Raw genomic sequence first — 13,493 nt, forward strand, 5'->3', positions numbered from 1 at the left:
AAAAAAAAATCTGCACAGCTAAGAACATTATGCCCAAAGAACATTACTCATTCAGCTTATAAGCTGCAATATCTATGTTAATACACATATTTAATACAAACAATAAAGAAAATCTGTTTTTTCCCCTGTATACTTACAGAGTCTTCAGTTATGTCACTACTGTCTCCTAAAAGCTTTGTACTTTTATCAACAACTGCAAGTCCAATTACTGATTCCGGATCTGTTGTACTGATCTTAAGGGACACTTTCTCAGACGGTTTGACTTTATCTTTGCTCCAAGAAATTTTAATCTAGAAAAAAAGTTTAAAAAGTAAATTATAAAAAAATACACTAGTTTAAATTATATATTGATGTTTGTAGTCAGTTAGCAACTCTGAGAAAGTATTTTCTTAGTCTCTATTAAGACTCTGCATTTCCTAGGACTTTGGGGAAAATACTACGGCCTTTCTTTTGCTCTTGCTCTCCCATCTGATCCTTGGACTGAATATAGTTACTTCAAACATTCAAACAACTCCTGGATTTGAAGTAGCAGTCTCTTAAACCACAATACACTGATTTCTACAGCTAAGGCCAATAAATGAAATTCATTGTCTCTTTCTATCAATGTGCAGCACAGCATGTAATGTATTTTGAGAAATACGTTTTTGGTATCCACAGTGAGATCAACACAGAAAAAGAGATTTATATAGTGGGTGCATGGGCAAGGAATAAGGAAGTGAATAGACAAATACAGCACCCGTATGCCCTTCCTACAGGTAGTGAAATGAGGAAGGGTCATCCATTGTAAGGCAATTCTAACGTGCCCCATCCACACAACATCAGATAACAATGCAGTGAACAATGCTACTCTTTTTTCTCACCAAAATAACATTCCTATGAAGTCTGGAGACCCAATTCAGTGTCATACTAATGTTGCCTACATTTAGCTGTCTGCATTTCTGTTTAGCATTTAAGCTTGACAAGTGTCAAAAGGAAGTTGTGGTGACCAGATAGCAGTTTTGCTCATTATGGAGCAGAAATCCAAGTTGTAGTGGAGAAAAAAGTTCTACAGGCTCCCCTGACTGCACTGGCAGTAGATGGGATTCACTTATATACAAACTGGCATTTTTTGTTATCTAAGATGTACAGAGTTATCTGAGTCATCCGCAGTGGTGCAGAATTTCCCTTTCTGGAACAAACTCTGGAGTCCATGCAGAATACCCTTAAAACCATTCAGTTTGGGCAACTGAATATCCTTAAATGGAGCTTGGATGCGTAATTCCCATATAGATATCAGATCAGACTCAGACAGCTGAAGTCATCTGGAATCACTTGAAATGTCCCCACAGCACACTGGCCCTCAGCTCCCACTCCGGAAGTGGATAGGTTACCTACACGACCTCCTACTGGTCCTAGGACATATCTACAGGTTACAGAGAAAGTAGTCTTCATAGCAAATACATCAAAGTTGATACTAAATTCTTATAATTTACCTTCTCAATCCTATCTGTACACAAACTAGGATGGTGGTTTTCATTTGTAGGCTAGATTTAATTGAACTGGTATTTTCAAGATCATGCCTCATCTTCTTTGCCACAAAATATACTGTAATCTTACTTGTGAACACTGAAATCAGTGGCCAAACTTGCATTTTTTCCAGAAGGCTGAACCAAATTTTTATGCTTTCTCACTAGAAATATCCTCCTGTCTCTACCCTAGAACTCCCAAGTTTTAGCTAAATTATAATATTCGTTTTCTGTTTAGATTCTCAGGATGGATTAGATGGATGGTGAATAAGGAATTGGCTGGACGGTCACACTCCAAGAGTTGCAATCAAAAGCAATGTCCAAATGGAGACCAATTATAAGTAGTGTCCCTCACAAGTCATTTTGGTATCAGTACTACTGAACATCTCTGTCAGTGACGTAGACAGCAGGACTGAGTTCTGTGGAAGAGACAAAGCTGAGAGTTGCAGTTGACAAGCAGGAGGGAAGGGATGTGATCCAGAGGGACTCTGACAGCCTTGAGAACCTGACTAGGTTGAATAACTTTGCAAACTTCTAGAATTCCATACTTAGAGAACTTAGGAGCATTTTTCTACTATGTTGTCCAGAGCAATCTTTGGCTCAGTATTTGGCCATACTCTTAAAAGCATAATTATTATGTTATCTGTATATTTATGGGCAATATGTTCAGATATAGAATAACTCCACATTTAAAACCAGACCCTAATTATACTGGCATTATCAGAAAGTTCCAGAGACTTACACAAGCCTCAGATCAGATGCACAATGAGGAAGGTTTTACATCTACAAGCTTGTGATCTAAACTACTGTTTACCATACAACAAACAGACAAAAATATGGTCTCAGGCTCATGTTCAATATAATTACCTTGTTGTCTAAAGCAGGCTGAACAGGGATCGTAAGAGCATCATTTACAACTGCTCCATGTTCATCAACATAGAATACAAGTATACATGCCAGGGGAGCCCAGGAATTTTCTGCTGTTAAATTGAATGTTTTTGCAACCATTGTGCCAGAAGTCATAATTTGTTCCTTAGATAACACCTGAAAGGGAAAAGTTAAATACTCAATCTGTTGGCATCTCAATACATCATAAGCTCTGTCATTCCTTCAATAAAAGGCTTTTAAGAGAAGAGGCAAAGAGCTGTAATTCTTGATTGATTAATTCTGCAAGACTGGGCATGAAATAAAGGGATAATACAATATTTAAATATTAGAAATATATATTTTTTCTAGGCTTTAACTCATGCCTGTATCACTATGGATAATAATGAACTATAAAAATGAGTGCACAGCACAATATGTTCTTCAGGTACATAAAAATATAACAGTAATATAACTGTAGCAATAGAGCAAGGAGTAACAGGCAGAAAGTGGAACACGGGAAGTTCCATAGAAAAACAAGGAAGAACTTCTTTACTGTCAGTGACAGAGCTCTGGAACAGGCTGCCCAGAGAAGATGTGGAGTCTTCTTCTCCAGAAATACTCATGACTCATATGAATGCCTTCCTGTGCAGTCTGGTATAAGGAATCAGCTCTAGCAGGGGAGTTGGACTTAACGATTTCTTGAGGTCCCTTTCAAGCCCTATGATTCTGTCAAGTTGATAAAAGTCATCTTGGATTGTTCATGTATGAAATAGCAACTTACCAGATAATGGAACTCTCTTACTGGCTTGTTGCTTTCAATATTTAGTTCAAAAGGTTTCCCAGCCTAGAAAAAGAATATGATTGATAATGATGAATATGGAAACATGATTAATAACTTGATTTTTTTTTTTTCCTATCTTAGCAAGTTTTGTCTCAGACTGTACCTTCACTTCTTGGCTCTTTGTTTTAATCTGGAGGTAAGTTTCACTGGGAGAGCTGAACACATCATAAACGCCTATGTCAGTCTTACTGTTGAGGAACTCTGCCTGTAAGACAACGCAAAACAAAATTCTTAATACAACAGCACAATGTGTGTGCTCTGTAAGCAGCAATATCTATGTTGCTGTTTAGAAGAACGTGGTAACCTTAATTGCAGTAGAAGACAACTTCTTGCTTTGGGTATCTGTTTCTTTTTTTTTCCTATTGCTAGTTTGATGCACTTATTTAGATCACATTTACACATGATCTGCTACTTTCTTTCCAGCTCTAATGTGGATAAGAAAGAAAAAATACAATAGCAAGTGGTCTATAGGCTGTTACAGATGGCAGAAACAGCATACCACTAATTACAGGCTTCTCAGTTCAGTGTGTCAATCTTTCAAATCAACATATTACAGAGCATACCTGAACTCTCAAAGTTTTTGTATTGGATAGGATCGGAAACTCAATATCAATAATTCCATTTTCTGGGACTGTGTAATTCAGGACATGGACCGTCTTATTTCTCTCCTCTGTTGCCTCATTCTCAAAGTGAGAAAGTGAAGAGTGGTGAAAAAACAGGTCTGACTGTTGTGCAGTGACTGTGACAAGATTCTGCCTCTCCTCAGTTGTCAGCTGGTTGCTGTCAGAACGTGTCACCTTTAGCTAAAAACAAGAAGAAAGAAAACGTCCATTAAACAGGGTAAAACTACATACGACATTATAATAAAAAGAAAAGGCATTGGCCAGGTTTCTCACATATCAGAATAATTAATCCCTTGAGAGTACTGCAAGTAGGCAAGTCCGTCAAAAACAAAACTATTCACAATTCTACCCAGTAGAGAAAAAAATTTTTTTAAAAAAAGAAAACAGGTAAAATAGAAAAGGTGATCTGCCTTTCAGCTCTCCCAATTACAGCTCCTCTTCTCCGCATGCTTATCTATCAGGCAAAACAAGCATATCTAACCTGCTACCTGAATACTCATTTTATCACCTTTTGAGCGAGATGTATTTATGGATTCATAGAAAGAAATGAAAAGACTGAAAACAAGCCTCAAATTGATACAATATCTAAATTCTTCACACTAATATACACCAGTCAGCACTATAACTTTTATCAACCTTTATTTCTATGGATTCTCATCCACAGTAAAACCATTCTCACTTTGTATTTTATATTTCAAAGATTCGACCTCTACACTTAATAACACTGAACAAATGTTTCCCTCTTCTTTTTCAGTCCAAGTGCGTCACTCTTCTCCTCTGCCATTATTTTCCTTTTATCTCTCTGTACAGCACATACAGACCTTCACCCCCAGTAACAGCAGTAGCTGTTCCCTCATCCCCTCCTCTGGGAGCATGACTGGTATCTCCTCTGCCAGCTGCAGTATAGCTAAATCCTCAGTTCACACTCAGCTCTTCAGCAGGTCAGAGCTGGAGTCAAACTAGGCTGCGGGCAAAGAAAACTAAAAGGACCAAAACCAAAGTCCCAATGGTAAAGCTAGCAAAATATATTATTTATATATAAATTACGAAGTCTATTCCTCCTTTAAGACAATATTCAATGGTGCAATACACAATCTCTCTTAAATGCAGAAATACTGACTACACACCAGGAGAGCATGAAGAATATGAAAGGGTTCCGAGAGGACTCTAGGTGGTATGAAAAAGACATGACAGTATGCAAAAAAGAGACACTTTCATTTGAGAGCAATGTGGTTTGAGTTGTACTTAATTTTGTAATAGCTGGTTAGTCTTATGTATGCAGATTGAAAATAAATAATATATTCACATTCATACATTCCATTTTATATACAAGTATTAAGAGAGTTGGGACTCAGTAACTACTAAAACACAGTCAACTTACTGGAAAACATTAGCTAGAGATTGAAAAGTTTTACTTAACAATGCTGAAACTCTAGCATATCCTGTCAACACAGCATTTCCTATCATTTTATCCTTTGCTAGAGTAAAAACTGTAAGCTTAGAAATTCATATATCATGAAAAAATAATTTGAAAATAAACTTGTAAATTACTCCTAGAAATCTGAGACAAATTCTGGTGTCTAAGCAAAAACACAGGAGAAAAAGTCACATTTGTTTATGCACAAACCACAATGAATCAAAACAACTTACAGTAGCGATGAAATTCAGAGAAGGTTTTATGACTCTAGAGTAGTCCACAAATTCAATGAAATAGTCACTTTGCTTTGGAAATATGATAGTACTCGAATTCTGAGAGATTCCTGTTGAAAAATTGCTTTCATTTAGACATATACATTCTCCTTTAGCAGTAATTTACTTGATTTTTTGATAATTCTATCATGTTTTTCACCATTTCCACTCTGACTGCTCTCCATCCTTCCAGCTAAGTATCAGTAAAAAGATGATATGGCACTGTTATCCATGACAATAAATAAGTCATATCATACCATGCTCTACTCTGTGAATACTATTTCAGAATGACAAAATGAAGAATCCCAAATCAGCCAACTTCCACCTTATTGGGCTTCAAACAGAAATTCTGTCATGAAATCTTGTTACTAGAACTGCTAGAGAACTCTTTCTACTGATGTTTACAAGCAAATAAATAAAATACATTTATGATTAAACTAAAGTTTATAAGGCAACCTAATGCTATTTTTACACCTGCTCTTCTCATCAAAACAAGCTGTTACTGAGTTTAAGCCCTCATTTGAACAAATCCCTTCATTACTTAATAAATCACTTAGTGCAGAACTGCATTCAGCAGAGCTAACAGTTAGTTAAACTATTTAATAACTAGACAAGTAACAGTTCAGATAATATATTTGCATGCAAAAGATTCATATTTCCTTCAGTACATGATACTTTGCCAATCACTTCCAAGCCACTCTGCATTGCACTAAGTTCTTCGAGCACAATCTACTCTTTGGATTTCTCTTGGAAAACCTCAAACAGCAAAATACCTGTAAGTGACTCAGTAACCACAGCAATAATTTCTACTGGTTCAGTGTAATCATCGTCACCATGGTGCCACGACTGATCCCCATTCAAGTTTTGCAACATGAGCTTGTTACAGGTAATATTCACAGATCCATTTATCTGCAATGTGAAAAAAAAAAAGAAAAAAAAAGGATTACTTTATATAAAATTGTCCTCTTCTACACTATCAGAGCACTGCTTTACAGAAAAAGACAACAAATGGAAGCTGCCTGAAGGAGCATAGATTTTACCCAAATTCAGTTCTGTTTCTGAAGATTAATTGCTGTTGAATCCTTCAAGCCAGCCAACAGGAAATAACAGACATCACTTAGCTGAAACTGAAATTTTGTTCACAGCTCAAAATTAAAAAGACCTGATTTTGAAAAAGATTCTATCAATTTCTCACCACGTGTAAGTCTTCAAATCTACACGGAATGCTTTTTTACATGTCGTGCCCTAGATCACCTCTAGCACATCAACTCCAGTGCAATTACTAGAGAATTAGTAGGCAAAACTCTTTTGACACCACCATGCTAGAATTCTACCTGGACAATTGCAGTGCCTTTATAACACAGAGTTGAGCGCGTAATGGCACACACAGTGCCAAGGAACATTCCTGGGCACTGGCCCTCCATCACCTACACTGCTAGAAAGGCTTTAGGAATGTTCTACTTGGGCCAGCTACTGCTCTCCAAAATAACATCCAGGCATAGTCCAAGGGATTACAGTGGCCAAGTATCACTCCCAACAGGCAGTTTGAATGTAGTCACTTTGTACTAGAAAACAGAGTTAAACACTATTCATGCAAGTCACTCCACAGACTACACTAGCAGAACACAGCACTTGAGAATGGTCCCAGGCATGTTTAACCTTCAAAAGCAGACACAGCTTTAGAGTCCACAATATTACTAAACTGCTAACAAAAGACTCACTTCCATTGTTTTTGTTATGTTCCTCTTGTTTGTCCAGTAAGAGACAGAGAGACAGGTGACTGTTACATTTCCCTTCACCGGCTTTCCATATGTATACCTGAAACACATGAAGCAAAGCAAAACAATGCATCATCTCAAGAGCCTGGGCTCCTGAAGAGTTTTGAAGGTAAAAAAGTCCACTGAAATACTTTTTCCTGAGTTTCAAATATAGATAGAATGTACTTGTACTTTGAACCATGACGTTTTTAATGCTTCATTAACATTAAAGTCAGAAGCCCAAAACTTAAAGAATATACAGAGAAGTGCGAAGTGCTGCCTCCTGAACATGAGCTCTACAAGTCTGTTACTATGGGCTGTACAATTTAAGCAAATTAACTATGTTAATCTAAGCTAGAAGCAAGTTACCAAACAGAACGTATAGCACCATGGTTAATACATAATAGCGTTAAAATGGGATGTGGGAAGTGCAAGTGTTCTGCTTCCCAAATGCTGAATGCACAAAATGAGTGATTTCAAGATATTTTTGTATATTCAAATTATTTAATAATCACAGTGCAAACAAATCATGGCATTATTGCACAGCAAACACAATTGGCAGTTGTAGCCAATTTATAAACATACTCAGTGAGTAGTAATAAATCAAAGATTATGCTCAACGTTTCCAACGTATATGTAACAGAAATCATTAGTCAGCCTTTGTAGAGTAGGAAATAGGGACAAAATAACATTCTAATCCAATAGTATTAATATATTTAGATGTGATAACTAAGTAGTTTGGGTCAGTATGGATATGACTGGCAGTCATTTAAGAAACATGAAAGCAGAGGAAAAAGATAATCAAATAGCACAGTTACAGGAACATTTCTGACAACGCTGTCTTGCACTTGAGCTGCAGTCTTTCTTTTTTACAGAAAGAAGTTTCTATTAAGCTTGAAATATTACTGTCATTGGATAACATCCCATAGTTAATCTAACAATAACGCAGAAATGAGAAAGGAAAAAGGATTTATGACATCTACAAGTTTAAAGGACACGTAAAGTCCTTGTATACAGAGACATTTTGCCTACAAAAATAGTCACCAGGAATGAAGTCATTCCCTATAAATAATTATGACATATCAGTAAAACCTTGGCACTGCTGGGATTAAATCCCAGACTATTCACTGGCGCCCAAGTCTGGATTTATTGCTGCAGACAGGTATGCTTTCAAATACCTTAACAAAGGAGACAAGTATCTTGTGACAGACCAAAACAGATTAGGAAACCAAATTCACATTGGCATATACTCCAAAAGAAAAATAGGAAGAAGAAAAAAAAAAGTGATTTTTTTTGTTTTTTTAATTACACCTAATGAGAAACCTGCATAGTTTATAGTATTGGGTTTGGGGTTGAATTGCCTCCAGGAAAAGAAGCTTTTTCTCAGAAGTCCAAACATCACATTTAAACAGACTGTTAATCAATCACTTGGAATTGACTGTTTTGAAGGTATGCATTTTAATGGAATGAAATAGCTCCAGAAAGACTTTCACTTTCAGGTCTTGTTGTTTACCAAGTAGCTTTACTTGTCTCTCATCTTCCCAAAATAAAATTCATTTCTATCTGAGATTAAAAAATAAAATATTATTTGTACAGCAGTCTACAATGATGAATAGTAATCTATAGTAAAGTCTATTCTGAACTTCTCAAGAGTTTTCAATTCTTCATCGATTTACAGGTATAGGTATTTTGTAAGTCAGTAGAAGCCTGTGGTTCAAATCCATAACATGGATAAATCAGTATAAGAAGGATGTGAATAGAAGCTTGAATAATTTTCCTGTTGGTATGGTAAAACACAGTTACTCTATCTAAAGAATTTGATCTGATATCTTGGAGAGCATAATGAAAGAGACACAATAACAGGAGAAAAAAAAGTCTCAAAGTTTACATTATAAACAAAAGATTCAAGAAATTTTATGAATAAGTCAGTTGAAAATATCTTGGCTGTAGTCTAGAAGTACCTATACCTAAACAAAAGCATGCAACTAAAAGTCTGAAGATCTATCTAACATTGTTACACAAAAATCCACTAACTAGGAATATAAGCTAGCCAGCTAATGCACAGCAGAGGACACCTTTTTTAGCATTTTAGCATGTTTTTACTTTAATATTTACAGACAATTATCTCAACAGAGAGCATGACAACAGTATCAGTGTTTTACTTACTTTGCAGTGACAACACCAGTTACATCTTTCTCTCTCAAGGAGTAGTATAATGGTGTTGTTATTGTAACATCAAATTTTGGTAAAAACTAAAAAAAAATAAAAAATAAAAAAATATGTAAAGTATTTAATTCACATAAAAATAACATTTACATATTTTGAATATGTAATATGGTACAGACTATTGCAGTTTCCTGAGGAATACAATGTAAGCTATATTTTTAACACAGTTCTATGCATGTTTCAGTCTAAGATAGTTTGTCAAAAGGTGGCACCAAGCATCACAAGAGCAGCCTGTGCACAACCTTGTATGGATAAAATATGTTTGTTTCTCCTTTCTCAAAGCAAGCTTGTAGAGAAAGCAGTAAATGTTCGGCCTGTTTAACCTTTATAGAATTATCAGGAAGCTTCATGATCAAATATTATACAGATATTTTGTGATGAACGCATTGCCTGGAAGCTCCTGGGAAAACAGGGACAAGACAACATTCAGATGCTACAGCGGTAGGTCATTAAAGCTACCAGAAATAAGTAGGGCAGCTGATAATATGATGTTTCTCCCCAGGACAGTCAGTCTCAGAGAAGCAGATTTGGAAATTAAACTTTTTGGGAGTATTCAAAAAGTTTGTGTTAGCCAACATTGGTTAGTTTCTCTAAGCTCTAAATTAATGGAGACTCAGTTACTAATTTTGGTCAGTACTAAATGTCCTTGAATAACACTTACCATATTCTATCACTTTAAAACTTTGATAATGTACTTGACCCTATTGGAAAAAAAAAAATGTAAGTACGTACAGTTGCAGTTAGAGTGACATGTTTAATGCATTTTTTAGGCCAAATTCCACCCATACCCGGCTTAAATTATAATTGCTGAAATTATGTAATTTTAAATGACAGATCAATCACCATCAGCTCCTGTTACAGAGTTCCTGCAAGAACGAGCTGAAGATATTTGCATCAAAAAAGCGTGCAGCTAGTTCACATATAGTAGATTCATTAAATATATAATGGAGTTCTCAGAGAGCCAGTAGCCTACAAACATCTACATATGGCTGGTTTCTGTATATAGATATATCTGACTCAGCTAGTCTAAAACTATCAAGCATTAAGCATTCACAGTGATCAAGATGAAAGATGACAGAACTACCAGCAGTATCTTTGCTAACTCATTTAGAATTAACTCTGGTATCTCTATGCAAGTGGAAGCCCCTGTATTGTATCTAGAAGACAAGACCACTTCAAAAGCCTGTATATAATCATAAGGCTCTACATTCACTTAAGAAAAAAAAACAAGAAAACCTAAGATTTGATTATAGTCTGCATTCCACACTTACTTCAGCAGAGATGTCTTGAGTTATATCTTTCTGACTTTTATTTATTGGTTAAAAATCAAAGGAAGAAATAAGCAACTGTAAAGAATCTTAAGTTTCTTCTGTTTTCCTATTTTTCTGTTTGTTTTTTTCATTTCTTCATTTTTCTCGCAATATCTAAAAGCCTATTCTGGAATATTATTGAGATTTGGTATCTCAGGCCATACACAGCACATTCTTAGGAAATTAATTTTACACTTTGTTTGTTTTTGTTTTGTTTTTTACCCCGCTCTCTTAACATTAAAAAAAAGTTTACAAAATCAGCAGCTATTTTTGTTCATTGGTGCAATGACAGTTGACCCAAAAAGTCAGGGTAGTGAGACATTCATTTTGCTTCTGTTGTTTTACTCAATTATTCTTCCTTCTTAGAGTGTGAGTAATTCTGAGCAAGCATGCAAGTCATTTGTCCTCCGGCACATAACCCTTAATTCTCATTTTTACAGTGCCATGCCAAAAAGCTGCCATCAGCAAGGAAATGGCATGAGGTACCTTGAACTGGAGCTCTGAATCTCAGCTGATCTGCCTAACACCAGGATTACATTGGAACAATGATCAAATTATCTTTCACAAGGCTTTTTTGTAATCATTAATCAATCAGACTGTGTCTCACTAAGCTATATGGGACATATAAGCACATTCTATAATGATTAGCAATGTATCAATGACAAAAATAAAGACTCAAAGTATTGCTAGCATAATACATCTTGTATCCATATCTTGCTAACTATTTGATATTCTCAGTGTCAAGAAATACATGATGTGGGCATAAAGTTAGATTATTAGACAAAAACAGAATCACTCCTCAAGAGTTTTGTTTGAGGAGAAAGAATACCACTAAGTTACTTTTGAAATATTTATGTCAACCTTCATCTAAAAATGTGAATAATGTAAGGCTTAGGTGTACACACATTTTTAAAATGTTTGGCTTTAGTACTCATAAATAATAAATAGTAGTAAAATAATAATTGTTACAATAGAATGAATAATCCAATAAAGCCATGCCATAAATAAAATGAATCAGTCAAAAACATTTTTGCCTGGCTCAGCAGGAGCCAACATGGATGGCCTCCCTAGGCAACCCCCACTGAATGCAGGCGAGGAAGGGACAGCAACAGCCATTCTGGCAATCAGCAGTACTCCTGTGCTCAGATGGGACATTTGGAGGAGCTCCTGTGCTCGAATGGGACATCTCAACATGAGGGCTTCCTTCTTCTGACAGGGCTCCAGGTCACAAAGGAAAAGCAGCCAAAAATAATCTCAAGCTTTAAGCAACACAAGAGCAGCAGAATGAAAGAGTTAGATTCCCTTTTTTTTTTCTTTAAAAAATAAAAACAAAAACTTCCAAGAAGAAAATCTGAACTCAGCTGGACCAGAAGAACAAACTACGAAAATGAAAGAGTTTCCAGATCCCAAAGGACAGGAAGGCGAAGGCTCCTTTTGAAAGCCTGTTTGCTTCTTTGATTAAGACCCTTCCGAGAAATAGGGAAAGACCATTGTAGACAACAGTCTGTCAGAAGGAGGTGGCTGCTTTTAATACCACTGGATGCTGTTCAACTGCACGATGAGGTTATGACAACATGGAGCTCAGAAGCCTGCTTGCTTTGCTTATTTTCAAGAAATTTTTCATTTCCCAACAAGTACCACTTTTGCTAGAGAACTTTCATGAATATGGTTTGAAACATGAGGCAAAAGAGATTGGATATGGACAATTGGTTGTGAGGTAGCACACAGAAACATGACTGGCGAACGAGAAAACTGCCAGATGTCCATAGGCCCTGTGGTTCTTCAAAGAGCCTCACTGAGAATCACAGTAATATCAGTATTTAGATATTTCACTTTTTAAGTAGGAATTAGTTATCCTCTCAGAGGTAAGTGAAATCTGTAGTTTGACTGATCAGCAGATGGCTTCTTTACTTTATCAAGGTGTGTCAGGTAGGAATGAGTGTGGCAGGAGAAGATGAGAGCATGAACAGAGAACACTTGTAAGAAAAACACCTGGACACAAGACTCAGGCTGCAAACAACTATAATGGTTACCATCTCTCTTACCTCATCAAGAAGAACTGCAAATTAAGCATCTAAGACCAAGCTCCTCATGCATAAATGTTAAAACTTTTCCTAGCAAAAAAACTTCCATCAAATAAAAATCAGATTGGTGCTGATTTCATGAGTAAGTCACTGATCATCACAGCAACTGCCATATTAATATTCCCATATTTGAAAATATACATGCTTAATCTGCTATTTTCAAATTTGTGCATATCATAATCCTTACGATCCAAAATACAACAGTACAAAATGCTACATGCAGTCCACAATCAGATTACTATCAATTAATCTTAGGAATAGGTATCTTTAGGAGAATGACATTCAGCAAATTTATCCCATGTCTGGTTGATGTACATTTTCTATTTCCACTATCAAGGGTGTATATGTCACCCTTGCTGTCAAGCAAACCATGAGCAGAATGTTGCTCCGGCTGATAGGATGAAAAAGTACCTCCTTGAAAATGACTTTTTATTTCACTTTAGAAATAAAAACAAAATAATTATATGTCAAAGGAACTGAAAGCAGTAGAAAACAGGCATTAAAGAGAGACGAGAGCTCTTGGCTGCAACTTCTCTAGAATAACAACTTTATTACAGAAAGCAAGCCATGAATTGACAGTGTAGGAAAAGG

General features: G+C 36.0%; 1 protein-coding gene across 1 annotated transcript in view; it reads right to left on the reverse strand.

The window, feature by feature from the left end:
* Window positions 1–13,493, reverse strand: part of CD109 (CD109 molecule) — an 87,205-nt gene that overhangs the window by 43,672 nt on the left and 30,040 nt on the right. The window contains exons 6-15 of the mRNA XM_010707730.3: window positions 10,170–10,209; window positions 9,449–9,533; window positions 7,247–7,343; window positions 6,299–6,434; window positions 5,487–5,596; window positions 3,777–4,016; window positions 3,317–3,418; window positions 3,154–3,216; window positions 2,373–2,549; window positions 138–290 (exon numbers count right to left, since the gene is read on the reverse strand). Of these exons, the coding sequence (XP_010706032.1) occupies window positions 138–290; window positions 2,373–2,549; window positions 3,154–3,216; window positions 3,317–3,418; window positions 3,777–4,016; window positions 5,487–5,596; window positions 6,299–6,434; window positions 7,247–7,343; window positions 9,449–9,533; window positions 10,170–10,209 (1,203 nt within the window). The remainder of the gene's footprint in view (window positions 1–137; window positions 291–2,372; window positions 2,550–3,153; window positions 3,217–3,316; window positions 3,419–3,776; window positions 4,017–5,486; window positions 5,597–6,298; window positions 6,435–7,246; window positions 7,344–9,448; window positions 9,534–10,169; window positions 10,210–13,493) is intronic.

Source organism: Meleagris gallopavo, chromosome 2, assembly GCF_000146605.3.
Source record: "Meleagris gallopavo isolate NT-WF06-2002-E0010 breed Aviagen turkey brand Nicholas breeding stock chromosome 2, Turkey_5.1, whole genome shotgun sequence".
NCBI classification, from domain to species: Eukaryota; Metazoa; Chordata; class Aves; order Galliformes; family Phasianidae; genus Meleagris; species Meleagris gallopavo.